Raw genomic sequence first — 16,557 nt, 5'->3', positions numbered from 1 at the left:
TTTAGCCAATACTGCTGTAGAGTGTCAATGTGCTCTTTCGGGTGTGCAGCAGTGTTCTTTCTTCATGGTGTCCTGGACTAGTTATGGAAATACATGACTCCAATAAAACTTGTTGAGGACATTATTCAAAGGGTTCACAAAACGTTTCCCACTAGCTGATTATTTTTATAGTTGTTATCAATAAAGAACAACTAACAACAACAACAGTTAACCTCATGTTTTTTGTGTTATTATTTTAGACAAATCATATTTTTTAATACTGTTAAATACTGTTTAATACTAGATGAAAATCAGATCACATTATATGATGAATTAATGCAGAAAACCACAAAATTTCAAGCGGTTCACATACTTTTTCTTGCCACTATATTTGAATAACATTCACCAAGACCTCACAGGATGTGATCAATGGTGATCGGAGGTGGTACTATATAAGCATCATTGCTATCGTTGTACTTATCTGCATTAATTAGGCTGATGTGATATGGATGATATAATTTTAATTTATAATTTAGTTTTGACATTCAGAGATGCATTGTTACAGTTAATTTAAAAGGGCATGCTTCAATAGGCTATTTCCTCTGGTGTCAAATTTAATTCAATTTTCTTAAGGTATATTAAATGATGTCTGGATTTACAGATGATAAATGTGTATTTATGCATTGTAAAAAAAATTGAAATAATTCACCAGGCTTAACCTTGTAGGATTGCCCTGTGCTCTGTAGAATCTACTTTCTAAGTAGTGCAAGTAAGAAATCTATTTGCTGGATTTTGGGGCTAAAACGTGGCAAAAATCCCAAACAGTTGCCTGCATAAAAGCCCTAAAGGGAGACCAAATAATAAAGCCAAAAAAAAAAGTCCAGGGCAGAGAGAAAATGCTAAAAATTGCTAAAATGGCAGATATGTGGGCCAAAAGAGAATTAAGATTCACAGCGGGCAGTCAAGGGCAAGCAAAAAACATCGGCAGGCAGGAATTATCCAAAGTTCCCTACTCAAAGGATCAAACTCAAACAAATATAGAAGCACCAATCCACCACAGCACAGGCATACAACATCCCCACCCCAAACACACACACACACACACGCACGGGCGCGCAGAGACACACAAAGATCATTTTGAGATTTGTCTTCCCAACAGGCATTTGTCCATTTTCCTTCCTTTGTCATGTTCTGTTTGCTTCCTAGTTTCTGTCTCTCAAGGGACAAACTAAACAGACTTCACCCAGTATGACTCTCAGTGGTGGCATGCTCTAAACGCTGTTAGCCTTTTAACAGCAGAAACTAAATGAACGTGACACATGAATACACACACACACACACACACACACACACACACGCTGACATGAAGAAACACATTGCAGTAGATCGCACACGCTCTCACTTAGGAGGGAGAGTTGACATTCACCTCATGTTATTAAATCATTGCTTTTTATACATTTCATTTCACCCATAAATACTCTTGGGTCATATACCTGTGATACCTTTATTATCAATAGAAAATACACCTAAAATTAATATCTTGTGAGCAGTTTAGTTTAGCAATATTTTGTTAATACAAATGACATCTCGAAATAGCTTTATGTCAACTCCAAAACAGGCATCAAACGGTTACTGCTGATTGTCTTATTAACAGCTTGGGAAATTCTTTCCCCTAACACTCACTAAACATTATGTCTACCTAGTTTTGATCCCTTTTAATCATTCGGTCCTATTTGATTGTTAATTGCGACTGGTCTTGGCAACCCAAATGCCCCTTCAAGCTCAAACATTCGTTTCAAAATCATTAGGTCCTGAGGACAGTTGAGTGCTTTGGGTAAGTTGTAACCACCAAAACACCCTGTAGCTCATATCTAGAGTGAATCATGAGTTGTTTACTCCATAAACTTTAGTTTTACTCTTCAGGCATCCCCATCAACCTCAACCCATCAACACTCTCTCCTTCCGCCCGTTCCCAGGGAGCACCAAATCCTAGTCTTTAGTGTGTTATTTGAAGACGAAATTCAAAAGCACAAACATATACCTCATCCTTCATTCTCCCTGGCACTTCTTCGTTGACCCCTATACTTTGTCCTCTGCTCTTGCTCTCCTCATCCCCTCCTACTCCCTTCATGTCCCCTAGAGACATCAAATCCCTCCTTCTCTCTTCTTATCTGAAGATGAGGAGAGAGAGCGACTGCTCCTCCTACTCCTCTGCTCAACCTCTCTGCACTTCCCCATTCACCCCTTCTCTGTGAGAAAACCAAATCCTTCTGTGTTGATTTCATTTAAAGGTTTTGCAAAACGAAACAAACCAAAAACCAAAATCTTATCTTATTTAATTTTCCCTGCCTTCTTCGCTGTTTGTAATTTCCCTCAACAGCCACTAAACAACTTCTCAGATTTGAACTGAACTAAATTTCACCCTCTTTTTTTGGAGCTTTTTCCTGATGTTTTAAGACATTTGTAATGACTGAAAAAACAGATATAAGGGGCACAAAGGATACAGAGCTGAACATTGCCCGAGTGACAAAAAACCCAGCTACTTCCAGAGGTGGTTTAGGTATCTGTTTTAGGTTTCAAATGCAGAATTTAAAAGAAAGGAACAATCTTCCTTTTCACTAATGCATTTCAGCATCTGTGTAATTCACTTGGGTTCTACTTCATCCTGACTTGACATGTCTTTTCAGACTAAAAAACCCAGATCAAATAAGATCAGATGGAAATGAGAGACAAAGCAAAGGTAAGTATAGGACACTGAGGAAAAAGAGTGGGACAAAATTAAACTTAAAATTTAAATTGAAAAGTGCATGAAATATAAAAGACAAGTTAAGGAGATAAAACCCATCAACAGTGATTTCACTGGGACAGTAAGTTAAAATGGCAAAGTCTACAGAAAATCCCAATTCAAAGCTTCACTTTCACTTGCTTCTACATAAGCTGCATAAGCAAATTGAAGACAAATTTGTGATAAGAAAAAGTGATTCAGATTCCTACTCAGGGAAATCTGGATGTGTCACACTTGCCTTGAACAAGACACAAAATATCCAACAGCTCCAGGGGAGCCGCTTTGCAACAACAGTAGTCTTAGGGCTGCAGTCATACTGGGCAACTTCCAGCTGTGCACAGAGTGTGCACAACTGTCAACTCGTTCTCCCTCAGCAAGCAATCCTGTAGCTGTAAATAAGAAAGTTCTTTAACTTTGCTGAGATTACACTCTAAAATTACTGTTGCTTTATATATTTCACATCTTTCCAAGGACGATGAATGACATTGGCCACCATACATTTTTGGAGTATGACAGGGGGTTTGATTCATTAATTATGCAGAACACCTAAAAATTCCCCAAACTTTAGTAAGATAGCTTTTATGGAATTTTATGGAACATTATAGTGCGTTATGCATATGATGTGTTAATATTCAACCTGATAGAAAGGCCAATTTCATCTCACTGCAATGCACTTGTTTTCTTGAGAGACAAAAAGTTAAATATGGATTGGGAGAAAACAAATAATTTTAAAAAATGATGGCAAAAGTACAGACGGAGTACAATCAAAAGTGGAGTTAACCTACAAACTTAGGAGAAAGACAGGGAAAAGCAGAAGGCTTGTGTGTCCCTTATTATTTCTCCGCCTCATCCTCACATCCGGAGCAGAATGAAGGAGATGGGGAGAGGAAGGATGATCAATTATGAACTGTGAACCCCCCTCTGTGGAGTTGTCTGACTGCTGGCTGTAGATAAAGCAGAGTTATGACAACCATACAGTACCCCCTCATCCATAATAAACCACAGGGAGGGAAAGCACTTTCACACATAGGAATATTCATTCTCCAAAGGACCAGTGCTAGAAGACATTACGTATGACAAAACATTGTAGCCACTCATCCATTTTAAACACTCTGCTAGAGCACTTCACAAACTGTAGCCTATGGTAGGAAGATGTGTCCACATCAGAACAATCTCTGGCTACATTTCAATCATAAGCTTGATAAGCTGAATTAGGGCATTATAACATTTAATGATTTTGCATGCATTTTCTTTAAATTTATTTCAAGGCATTTATTATTTTTAGTGCAGTTAAGAGCAAGTGAGAGAGGTGCAGAGCAAGAGAGGAAGCCCCCCAAGCATTGTTTCCTCATGAATGATTTAACTGGCTTAGCATAACATAAAATTTGTAATTTAACTCGATTCTTGCGCTTGATTTTTCTGTAACAACGTCACTATCATTTACTTTGTCCGGAACACAGTAGTTTCCAAAGAATGTGACAAAAATGTCTTCTTTTAAGCTGCAGAACAAATTAGACATAAACAGAAAAACACAGTCATGGAGCAACATGTTGTAGGCCTATTTCTGAATGGAATGGTTAGTATCTTTTGAATATGACTGCAGAAATATGTTTTGTAATGTCATTTTTTTAAAGACTCAGCTAATGTTAAACCAGATCGTGAGCACAGAATGACAGCTTGTGATTTACTGGAAACCCTTACTATAAACTTTTGCTAATCCTAACCCTAACCATTGTTTTCTAGATGTTATATTTATATACTTTGTGAAAGTTTTCTCTTGATAATATATCAAGAGCTCTTAACAAGAGACTAGAGACATACTTATTTTTCTTGACGTTCATTACTGGTTAGGTCATATATTTTGGGTTTAAATTGTTTTTATATATTAGTTTATCTTGGCTTTTATTGTACCGTTTTATTATTTTGCTGCTCATTCAGTTGGTCTTTTTCTTTTCTAATTTAATTTAATTCTAAATTACTGATTCTATTTATTTTTCCACTACCTGTAGAGCACTTTGGTCAACAGGAGTTCTTTTAAACGTGCTACGTTTACGTTTGATTGATTTGTATACATATATTGTGTTTTCTTTTACCCGTGACCCTTGAGTGGACAAGCGGTTAAGAAAATGGATGAATGTTTTCTATTAACATCATAAGAGGGTTGTTAACTTTATCACAGCCCAGTCAGAGATCAGGTTTCTTGCAATCTGTTTCCATTTAGCTACATACAGCGGACAAAAATACAAATCCCCAGTTACCAAAATACTCGCCTAATGTTATCTTACACATGATAACATATAGGATTAACAATATAAAAAGCAACTACATTTATAAGCTAAATTAGCTTCTCTTGAGGTTAGGCCAGCTAGCTAATAACTGTAGCTTACCTCTTCAAGCTTTGACTGTTTCTACTTCTCAGCTCCACCTGTTGCCGTGTTGCACATTTTAGCTAGCTAGCCTAACCTGTGTCAAAACAAAACTATAATCTCTGGTCAAAACCTGTTACATTAATTTGTTTCTTTGACTAAAAAATGTAAAGACTGAATTTATAGAAGATATTAGGTAGTAGGACATACCCTTGTAATAGATTTCAGAAAGTTTATGGACCTTTTCTCCTTTGTAAACTGACAAAGTAGGCGACGCTTCATTCAAGTTCCTGCCTAAAAATGACTCCACCACAAGTTCAAGTCCAAACTCTCTACTCAAGGTGATAGTAACTATTGTACACGCTCTCTAAACGATTCCACTAACAAAACAAGTAGTTAAAAGAGAATGCATGTGCAAGTCTAGTCTTCTAATAGGTTAATTAGCTTCTTAAAAAACAAGGTCCAAATATATCTGTTACCTCGCAACTGTATACAACAGGGGAGCCTGTAAACGTGGATTTAATTTAGCTACTTTTTTGTCAGTAAAATGTACATGTACAGTAAATAAATGCACACATGTATGCTAAAACATTTGTTCTCGTAACTGTAATGTAAAATTTGTGAATGTAACCTAAAATAGAAATGTGCCAGTAAAAGACCAATTTTGTGGGAAACCTTCTTTATCCTCATCATTACCCATAAAATGGGCTGATCTTAATTTTAATTTTAATTTGCCAACTTATCCATGGTTGATTGTATGTATGTGCGTGCAGCTCTAACAAAGAAAAACTCAGATGTGCACAAAGCTGCAAAAAACAAATTAAAAATTAAAAAATATAGAACTGATAATAAGTGAGAAATATTCACCCCCTTTATTGTAACTCACCTAAATCATCACTGGTGCAGGCAGTTGGTTCGAGTGCTGTAAATGTGTTTTAGGGTTGTGTATATATCTGTATCTCGAAGGTCCAATTACTGGTGAATCAATATCCTGGTCCAAAACTAGCCCATGAAAACAAAAGAATACTCCAAGCAATTCAGTGAAAATGTTTTCGAAAAGCACAAGTTTAAGGGGAACATCCACTGGAGTACAGTTAAATACATCATTAACAAATGATACAACAGGTGATTGCAAGAAAGGGAATAGTAAGGGAGGCCACCAAGTCACCTGCAACGGTTTTCAGCGTTCAGCAGCTGAGATAGGGCAGACCATAAATTTAGCTACAGTACTGGCTGGGCTTTCATTAAAAAAAAAACAAAAAAAACAAAAAACATAATTCAATATTATTAAAAAACACAAAGGTGAAAACTTCCAAGCATACTTTTTATAACCATACTGTTCTGCTTAGCAACTGCAGAGATGGTAATAGCAGCTATACAGGTACTCGACAGGAGGAAGAATTTAGCCTTTTTGTTCAGTGTATAAACCAATTTGGTCATCCGTTATATACAGTGGCAAGAAAAAGTATGTGAACCTTTTGGAATTTCATGGTTTACTGCATAAAAAATACTAAAAAAATGTTTTATGTCTTTATTGAAAACAACCATAAAAACCTCATAGTACCAGTGGAAAAGCCACTCATACTTGGTGTTTTCTCCAAACATGAAGAATACGCTTTTGTGAACCATGCCTTACCAAAAGGAGCTTTTAGAGGATCTATGATCAATAATTGTTGATTTACTCAAAGCTGGGAAGCATTACAAAGTGATTTCAAAGACTTTAGAAATAACAACCTACAAATGGAGAAACTTTGGGACTGCGGCTATTCTACCAAGACATGGGCAGCCAGTCTAAATGACCCTAAGAAACTACACAAAATACACTTATAAATGAGGTAAAGAAGCAGCCCACAGTGACAGCCAAAGACTTGAAGCCACCGTTGGAACTGGCTAACATATGTGTTCATAAGTCTACAGTAGGTAAAACATTGAACTAGCAGGGTGTCTATGGCAGCACAACATGAAGAGCTACTTACTAAAAAGAACATTGCTGCACGCCTGGAATTTGCCAAAGAGAACAACACACACACACACACACACACACACTGGGAAGAACATACAGCACTACAAGTGCAATGCATATTATCATGAAAACATCATCCCAATCGTTAAATATGGTGGAGGAAACATCATGATTTGGGCCTGCTTTGCTGCATCAGGGCGTGGTCAGCTTGTAGTGATTGTGGGAAAGCTGAATTTCAGAGTGTATCAAAAAATATTTCACGACAATGTAAGAATGTCAGTAGAAACTCTGGAGAAGTTGGGTGATGCTGTAGCAAAATGAGCAAAAACACTGGAGCAATTCCATAACAGAATGGCTTCTGAAAAACAGCTAAAGCAGTTCTGCCTGCAAGAATGGGCTATAATTCCTCTTCAACGATATGCAGGTCTGATTTTTCCACTAGCACTATTAGGTTTTTATGGTTGTTCTCAATAAAACATGAAAGATCAGAATTTTTTTTGTTTTATTATTTCAGGAATATTATATTTGTTAATATTCTTGACTTGAGGTGAAGATCAAATCACATTGGGTTGGCATACTTTTTCTTGCCACTGTATATAATTGTTCAACTGATGCCTGCTAAATGACAATTTAAACTGTGGTGTGAGATTTGTATGAGACACAAGAGAGCGTGATGCAGAGTCTGAGAGCATCATGACAAAAACATGACAACCCTTTAGTCTAACAGAGCTGAAACACTGTTCATGTCAGAACACATTATCAACTTCTACTTTTCCTGAGAGAATTTTTTTCCCTTTGTAGGAGTGGTCAGTTTTCAGTATTTCCATGCTATCTATAACAACACTTGAAAAAAAAAAAAAGACTTTGTTCAGTGATATTTTGCTATTGTTAAACATTAACAACTAAGGGAGCAAGGCTTGCCAGACTGCATTTCACCACTGATTTCTCAAAGGCAGCAGGTACAAAGTGCTACCGGCTACATGCTGCTAGACATACACACAGGCTACAGAATGACATGGTAAGCCTCCCAGGAAGCAGGTAGCTGCCAGAAAGCCTGAAGAGTGTTAGACAATATCAGATGCCTGACAGGATAAAAAAGCAATATAAAGGCAGCCTATTAGACGTGAATTTAACCTACTAGGCAGACAGTCACATAATGACTGACTGCTCAGTAGGCTGCCTGACATTGCAATCTGCCAAACAAAATGTTGACTGTCTGCCTAGAACGTGCAGGACTGTGTCTGTTTTTTTTTTGTTATGTTCCTTTTATGTAAGTGGAAAACTCTCTGTAGTTCTAATTGTTACGTTTTAAAAATACATCTACAGTATCACAATTAGCAAAAAAGACATTTTAAATGTCATAACAGTCTCTCTATGATGTCAGTATCCACGTTTTTACTTTGGAGTACGTCTACCTTCTTCCTTAAAGTGCAGGGCCAAGGCTCATTCTTTCCACTTCCTGGAAGTATTAGCATTTTTAAAAATGCAAAAACAACACTGAAAGAGGTTGGCTGAGGTACTTAGGCGAGCAGTGCAGCCTGTCATCCATATCTAATATGAAAATATCTAAACCTTCATATAGCAAGACTGACATGGTTTCTCTGCAGCATTAATGGATGTGCTAATGCATACTAACATTTGTTTTAAATAGAAATACTTACTATAACTGAGCCTCTTGTACCATTTAGCAGCATTATTATAAGTACGGGCTTTGAAAGAAACTACAATATACTACAATAAGCAGCTGACTGTCTTTTCTTATTTGGTGCCTAATTAGGTTTCCCACTGTTTCTACACTAAATGTTGTTCTTTGCTCTTCCTCCAAAACATCTATGTTCACGTTCAAGCATGCACACACACAAATGTAGCCAACCCTGCTGGTTTTGTTATTGATCACTCTTCACATGATCAAATATGTGTTTATATCCATAATTCAATTACAACAAATATTGCAGTTGGACTATGTTTCTCTCATGATCAATGGTAATTCTCATGCGTGATTGTTAGCATGGACATGGACAAGTGAAATATCACAGGACAAAAACCTGGACTAGCAGAGTGACTTTGTGGAGCACCAGTGCTTATCTGCTCTTGTTAATCCAAAAAGCCCCTAATACTGTATTTCAGAAGTGATATTGATTTTTGAACCAGGAAGCACATGTTCATCCAAAGAATTTCTTCCAAGGTTACCGTTGTGGTGTGTTATTATCTACAGCGGCTTTACTTTAAAGAACTGGTGAGCATATAAAGTCTTTACTGGACTTTGTGCCTGTGGTGTGGCACAGTGGAAGCTCACTATGATAAACAAAACTGTCCTTGGTCAAATTCTGTGTGTTACTGGATAAACAGATATAACACAAAGGCAGTCAACAACTTTTAAGCTCCCCTCTCTCCTTCAAACACACAAGACAATGATGGGATTAGAGGGATTGTGGATCTAAAACCATAAATATCCCCTGATAAATGAAACAATATGGTGAACTCAAGGTACACCCAGTCCAGGTTCTATTAGTCATCTGCATTAGACTCACCTCATTAATGAGGATCCAGTGACAATCGAAGGCCACTAAGTTGGTCTCCACCACCTGCAACACAACAAAAGACGTCATCACATTTAGAACTGAGATCATTTAAATGAGTTAGGAGAAAGTTTAAAGATTTAAAGAAAAAATAAAACCATATTGTTAAAGATATTCTCTACCTTGGACAACGTAATTCATGGTATCTGAAGTGTGAATGTTACCGAGGAGAACATTATGGAAATGTGCAGGGCTGAAACCCAGTGTGAAGCTCGGCATAAGTGATTTGAGAAAACTTCAATCAAAAGGTGCTCAAGGTATCTGTAAGATCTTCGCAAGCGCTCTCAAACGTGGCAAGGCTGTGTGTGACAGAATAATCACAATCTCTCACATAAACACACCCATACATTTCAACCTTAGAGCTTTTCACACTAATTTACACAGATTAGACAAACTCCTCTGTCCCTGCCTTCGCATATCAAGCTCTCTTTATATATATATCTCCCTCTCTCGCTCAAACACACACTCACACACAAATACCTTTCAAAACCTAATTCTATCCTTAATCGTAAAACCAAGTCTTAAAAAACAGGCCTTTGAAGTCCTCTCTGTGATGGTTTTGATATAAGATTTGTCTAGAAAACATAGACAGCCATGTACGCACTCACAAGCAGACCGCAACTACACTGCTATGAAAGAATGCATGTCTCAGCACAGGGAGAAGAAAACCTTTCCCATCAATTGTTAATGGTGCAACTTAAATATTTATGTGCGTCAGTTCTTAACCAGTAACTACATAACTGTTAAACACTGCAGCAAGGACACTTTGAAGCGTTGCTGCCTAGATGACCGAGGGGGCAACTACACAAAAGATAAAATGATGGGAAACTGCAGATGCACCCACACACTGACTTTGCACATTCATGTTATAACGTCATCTGTTTCTCTTTTAATAGCAGCAGCTTTCTTTTACTGTAGGTCACTATCTGTTCAAGTGGCCCCTTCTTTCTTTTTTTTTTTATTTGTGAACTTGTCAGTAACACAATTTCTCATCCATTGATTTAAATGGAACATCTCTTAACTTGTGTTACCTCCCTCCTCTGCTTAGGTCTCCTATTTACATAAATACATAAATTGCTGACAGTAAGTTCTATCGTTCTTTACCAGAAGAGTGTAAAACTGGACACACGCCATATAACATCAAGTAAGTAGGACATTACTTCAAGATGGGTTAAGGACATATTCCTAAAGACACACAATGACACAGTGCCATTACGAATCCAAGTGTCAGTTTGGTGTGGGTCTCTGGTTCTCTGGTTCCTCGTTCTCCAACTGAAACCATATTGTCTTGTCTTCTCTATTATCATATCAAAGACCTTTATAAGATATATCACTCCATCTATATCATTTACCTTTGAACAAGAGGGTACAGTCTCGTCACCTTGAGCTAGAAGGGGTTGTGTTTTCTGTTAGAAACACTTGTTCCAGCCTCTGCCTCACATATTTCTTCCCACCCACCCGTTTAATTTTATTCTCTTATCGTTGCTGCTAGCTGCCTCGCCTCTCATCCCATCATCTCTGCTCTTCTTTAATTGCTCGCTTCTCGCTATCTTAAAGCTCCTGCTCCTGTTCTTCCATCTCCCTCTGCCCTCCTCCACGCCCAGCGTAAAAATACTGTGCCACTCATATATCATTAGCAATAATTGTCTAGGTGACTGTGGCGCCGTGTGTCATAAAACACTTTTTCACCGTAAACAAAAGGCAACAGCTGGAGAGGGTGATGGAGCGTAGCTAATAGTGGTTTAATCTCCCAGAGTCTCCATAAAACTTCATCATTATAACACAGACAGCTGCCATAAAGTGGGCTGTCTACAGGAAACATGGTTGCAACACAGAGAAGGAGTAAGGCAGAGCAGAGAATGGCAGGGATAGATGCGGTCTCTGCCTTACTTTTCCTTCCAGTCAGCGTCTCTGTTCCACTGTAGTTCTGTTTATTTTGCTTTGTTTGGAAGTATTGCTGAAAAAATAACAGTGACAATCACTACAAAAAGTTCATTCATTGGTTTGGCCCATTGATACTGCATCTGTCTCTTTGTATTACAGTTTGCAAAAAAAAAAAAAAAAAAAAAAAAACAGAAACAATGAGCGTTGAAGGAGGGAGAAAGAAAAGCAAGAAGAGAAGAATGAGGTTCGGGGTTCTGTTTGTCTTTCTGTCGTCACTGTCCTTCTGCCTGTTCACTTCCTTTGGTGCTCATTAAGAGCTTAGATAACACTCATATGGGATTGTGTACGAAACTCTTTTGTGACATGAAAATGCAACAAGAAGCGTATGCACCTTTACTTGTGAATGCAATTGCACATGTAAAATAATGTAATTATGTATATGCTGTTGTTGTTTTGTCAGTGGGTGCGACCGTTTCCATTTCTCCCATTGTGACTTCCCTCTGGCAGCCGTCTGGACAGATGTTCCAAGCTAATTAGTGAAAGGGCAGGCTCCTAACACTAGAAATGACTCCTCTGGGTTTGGAAGTGTTCAATACACCCTCTCTCTCTCACACACACACACACAGACGCACAAAACAACCCCAGTAACAACAAATACTGCTGCTAACATCCAAAACTGTCCTGTTTGTGTGCATGCGTGTATTCGTCTACACACACAAACCACAGTCTTGTTAACAACTCAATGGCAACATGTCAGGTAGGCAGGAGTCACCTGTGCACCGTTCCTTTAATGCTGCCACAGAAATTCTTCTGACCTCTCTGACCAGCTCCACAAAATCTTCCTTTCTCCACAGCCCTTATTCTCTCAAGTCAGAAGATTACACACCAGTGCTGTGTTCTGGGACAAAATCAATCACTCAGTGTCAACATAAGTAAGCCTTTTTTTTTTAGTCTGAAAGCAGACAGAGAGACCTGAGGCTGGTCTGTAACATTGTACCATTATGCATCCCGGTCTCATATGTGTTTTACTGAATGGTCGTGCTACAGCCAAACAGCATTTTGATCCTGTAATAACCTCTGTCCATCTGTCACTCCTGAAGGAGTCCAGCTAAGAGAAAATCATTCTGGCAAATGACTGCTGTTTCCTGACATACAGAGCCAAGGTTTGCTGCTCATACCAAGGCCAGACTTGACAAAAGCAAAGAAATTTAACAATTTAACAAACAAAGAATAAAAAAAACTGTATGATACATATAAAGTAGAGCATATCTAGTTTAGTATAGTATCCAGCATTCATGTTTATGACTTTTTGTGTTTTTTTTATGCACATGATTAAGTAATATTAATGCGAAGGGGGGAAGGTAGAGTGGGCATTGCTATTGAAGTGATCTAATTTGAAAATTACATTTACATTTAGTTATTTGCCAGACACTTTTATCCAAAGTGACAGGTGAGACAAAGCAAGCAAATATCTTACGTTAAAGTTAAAAAACTTCAAAGTAAAGTGCTCCCCCCCATGTTGATGCTGATGTTTTATTGAAGGTCTGGCTGGGAAGACAAGAACATCTGTCTTGGAGAAGTTGAGTTAAAGATGCTTCTCTCTCATCCAGGCATCGAGGTCGGCGAGGCATGCGTAGTGAGACAGTGGAGTCAACCGGTGGAAATGACAGGAAAAGCAGTGTGTCATCAGCATACTGTAGCAATGATGCGACTTGGTGATGGTACCTAGTTCTGTAATTTAATTTCATGCACTATTTGTGATGAAATCAAGCAAATAGCCTACAGCCCACCCTCTAAGCTAAGCATATCCTAACTTCACAAAAAAGAAGTAGAGGCACACATTTTAAAGTTACCCAAAGACAAACTAAGCACACGTACTTCCCCAGATTCATTTCTGCCATTGCAGTCCAGTCACTGTTACATTATTTAGCCAGAGAAAAGTACTTTTTTATTTGCAGTACTATATCCTTTTTGCAGCCGATGACACGCGTAAAAACTGGTCCGACCGTGTCCGAGCTTGCTTTTTGATTACTATAATTAATATGTGTTTCTGTGTCTGCATGTGTGTGGAGAGATAAGGTGTCTCTGTCTGGGTCTTGAGGTGGGGGAGTATGATTACTGTTATCATCTCAGACCCTTTATTCCACATGAAAGCTATAAGACCAAAGAAAAATATACAGAGAAACTAGAACATCAGAAAGATGGTAAGGCAGTATGTGCGGTTAGGAGCGGAAGGACAAGACAAAGAGGAGGTGCTCATAAAAAAAAAGGATGTGAAGTAACTTGTTCTGTAATTGTAACCAATATTGTGACCTCTTCCTTTATTGTTTTTTTTAACCTATACCCACTTATTCTAATGTTGATCTGTATTGAAATAGTGCTGAAACTGCAGTATTGTATTGTGTTTCTGAGGCTGTATGAACTTATGTGGCAAATGATCATTACATAAATTTAAGCTTACATTAAGTTAGCACTTATACAAATATAAAGATGAAAACATGAGGTTTGTCATTGTAAATATTAGCATAACACAAGCTAATGTCAGTTGGCATGTCAGTCAGGGCAGCAATGTGAGAGCAAGTTCCTGGATTGCTGTTTTTGTTTTTTTTTTTGCCAGTCTGTATCTGCATCAAGATGATGCCAAACCATATTCCACATGTATTACAACAGCATGGCTTCTTTATAAAGGAATCAGGATGCTAAACTGGTATACCTGAAGTCCAGAGCTGTCACCATTGAAAACATTTGGTGCCTTATAAAGCAAAATACAGAACAATGGGGACCTGGAACTGCCAAGCAGCAGAAATCTCAAATCTCTAAACATGCCCCTGTTAACCAGCTGCTTGCATGATGATGCCATTATGAGTCCTTCTCTAACTCCTTCAAGGTTCTCTATAGGTTCATAACTTAGTTTTACATGTTTCCACTTAAGCACTATTTTCTCCATGTCTAATTTGCATGGCTGATTATTACCATTAAAACATTACCATCAAATATGAAGGGGAGTTTACCCTCTCATTCTCATCCCATTCATTCACTTGCCTCCCTTTTCTGTTCTCCCTGTTTGTGAATTAAGCATTTAGTGCATGTTAACTGAGGCATTTTCTCTCTGATACATCACAACTGCTGCATGTCACTGCTGCCATTTAGGCTTAATGTCACTCGTTTCACTCACGGTAGTCCCACAGTGTGTCTTATGCATGTTTGATTGTGTGTGTGTGTGTGTGTGTGTACGCGGTGAAGCATGTGTGTTCATATTTGTGTGTTAAAAAGGGAAGCTGTCAAGCAGAGGACGGTGCATTATGACACTATGTTGCTCGGAGGATTGTCATACTTGTGCAAACAGACAAACAAATATACACATATACATGTTAGACGGCATTCGAGTGGCATCGACACACTAACACACTAGACTACTAATCTCAAGCTGTTTGTTCGTTTCTTCCACTGGAATGGTGTACAGTATGGGAAAAGAAAAAACAGACCATATCCTAAACCATGCACATCATCTCAAACAAAAATGTATTAAATGATACATTAATATAATTAAAAAATACACTGAAATGCATACACAATTAGGACAGCAATGACTAGCTGAGGCAGTGAATTATAATGCTAGATAGTGTTTGTAAAATGTCACTGTGTTTTCTGATTTGTAATTGAAATAAAAGGCTAGGTATTAATCAATTAGGTATTAATGAATTAATTTAAAGTATAATGATCTATGTAAATCTAAGGTTCGATTTGTGAGGTTTTTATGATTAGACATGAAAAATCTGAATTTGTGTTATTAATTTAGGGTCATTATATTTTTTAATAGTCTTGAATTAGATGAAGATCAGATCACATTTTATGACAAATTAATGCAGAAAAGCATGAAATTCCACATACTTTTTCTTGCCACTTGTAGTGTTGTTTTCAGCAGACATAAACTGATGACATTCAAAGCTTACAGTCAGACATCTCATATCAAGGGTGATATCTCTAGCTTCTTCAATACAAAAAAAATGTTTTGTTGTTGTTGTTTTGTTTTTCTGAATTGCATCTTTAGTAAAACTTTGCCAAGTGTATTGTCAGTTTAAAAGTTTAAACCTGTGTGCGAAAGTCTTTGATTTGAGGTTTTCATGTCTAAATGAAAGCACTTTACTGATTAGTCGCTTGTTGCCAAATATCTTCCATCATAACTTCATTCACTAATTAATGCATTGATTTTGTGTAACAAATCAAAGTGGGACTAAGTTTCCCTATTTTGTCAAGAAAGTCCTTGATCATTGCTCAGATTAAGCAGATAAAACCTTTCAAATGCAAGCAAAAATGATCTTCAAATTAAGATGTTTATAACATTATATATTTAATATTACATTATTGACAATGAATATAAAATATGTATTCATTTGACAAGATGTGAAAACTTATTTAAGCCTAATATCTCAAAACTTGTTGTATGCAGATAGACACTTTAATATACCAAAACTAGATTGAGGCTATGAATTACTTATAACTAATAAATCCATTAAAACATTGATGAAAAATTAAGCATATGAAAGGTGTCCTGTGGAGTTTTTAATCACATGCATGATAGTAATGACACATTATAGGCCTACATTTCTGCCATCAGCAGAAACCCATACCGTCTAATTATTTACCTGTGAGAGCCACAATCTAGTCTGTTTTGTAGAACCTCCTGGCCATAAAATTAAAATTTCAAAGATTATCACTCTGCAAAATAAAATAAATGGCTTACTGATTAAAGGCTAAACTGCTACTGCAGATCATTTCTCCAGTCTCTAGTAGCTATGCACTTGATGTGCTGTCTGCTGAGGTGCACTGGCAGGTAATAGTGGAAGCACTACAGCAGAACGCTTTCCATTTTTTGGAATGGAGATGTTTCATTGATCTCATTCTGCACTGCAGCTCGCAGCAGCAGAGCGGCACAGCAGCAGGGAAAGAAAGTAAAAGACAGTTTGAAAAAGTGTAAATATTTGTGAGGCTCATCCTCAG

General features: G+C 37.5%; 1 protein-coding gene across 1 annotated transcript in view; it reads right to left on the bottom strand.

The window, feature by feature from the left end:
- grid2 (glutamate receptor, ionotropic, delta 2) overlaps window positions 1–16,557 on the bottom strand; it is a 394,704-nt gene that overhangs the window by 128,660 nt on the left and 249,487 nt on the right. The window contains exon 5 of the mRNA XM_026343567.1: window positions 9,625–9,678. Within this exon, the coding sequence (XP_026199352.1) occupies window positions 9,625–9,678 (54 nt within the window). The remainder of the gene's footprint in view (window positions 1–9,624; window positions 9,679–16,557) is intronic.

Source organism: Anabas testudineus, chromosome 9, assembly GCF_900324465.2.
Source record: "Anabas testudineus chromosome 9, fAnaTes1.2, whole genome shotgun sequence".
Lineage (NCBI taxonomy): Eukaryota > Metazoa > Chordata > Actinopteri > Anabantiformes > Anabantidae > Anabas > Anabas testudineus.
The sequence above is the reverse complement of the archived record's forward strand: the minus strand, read 5'-3'. Positions and strand labels throughout refer to the sequence as shown.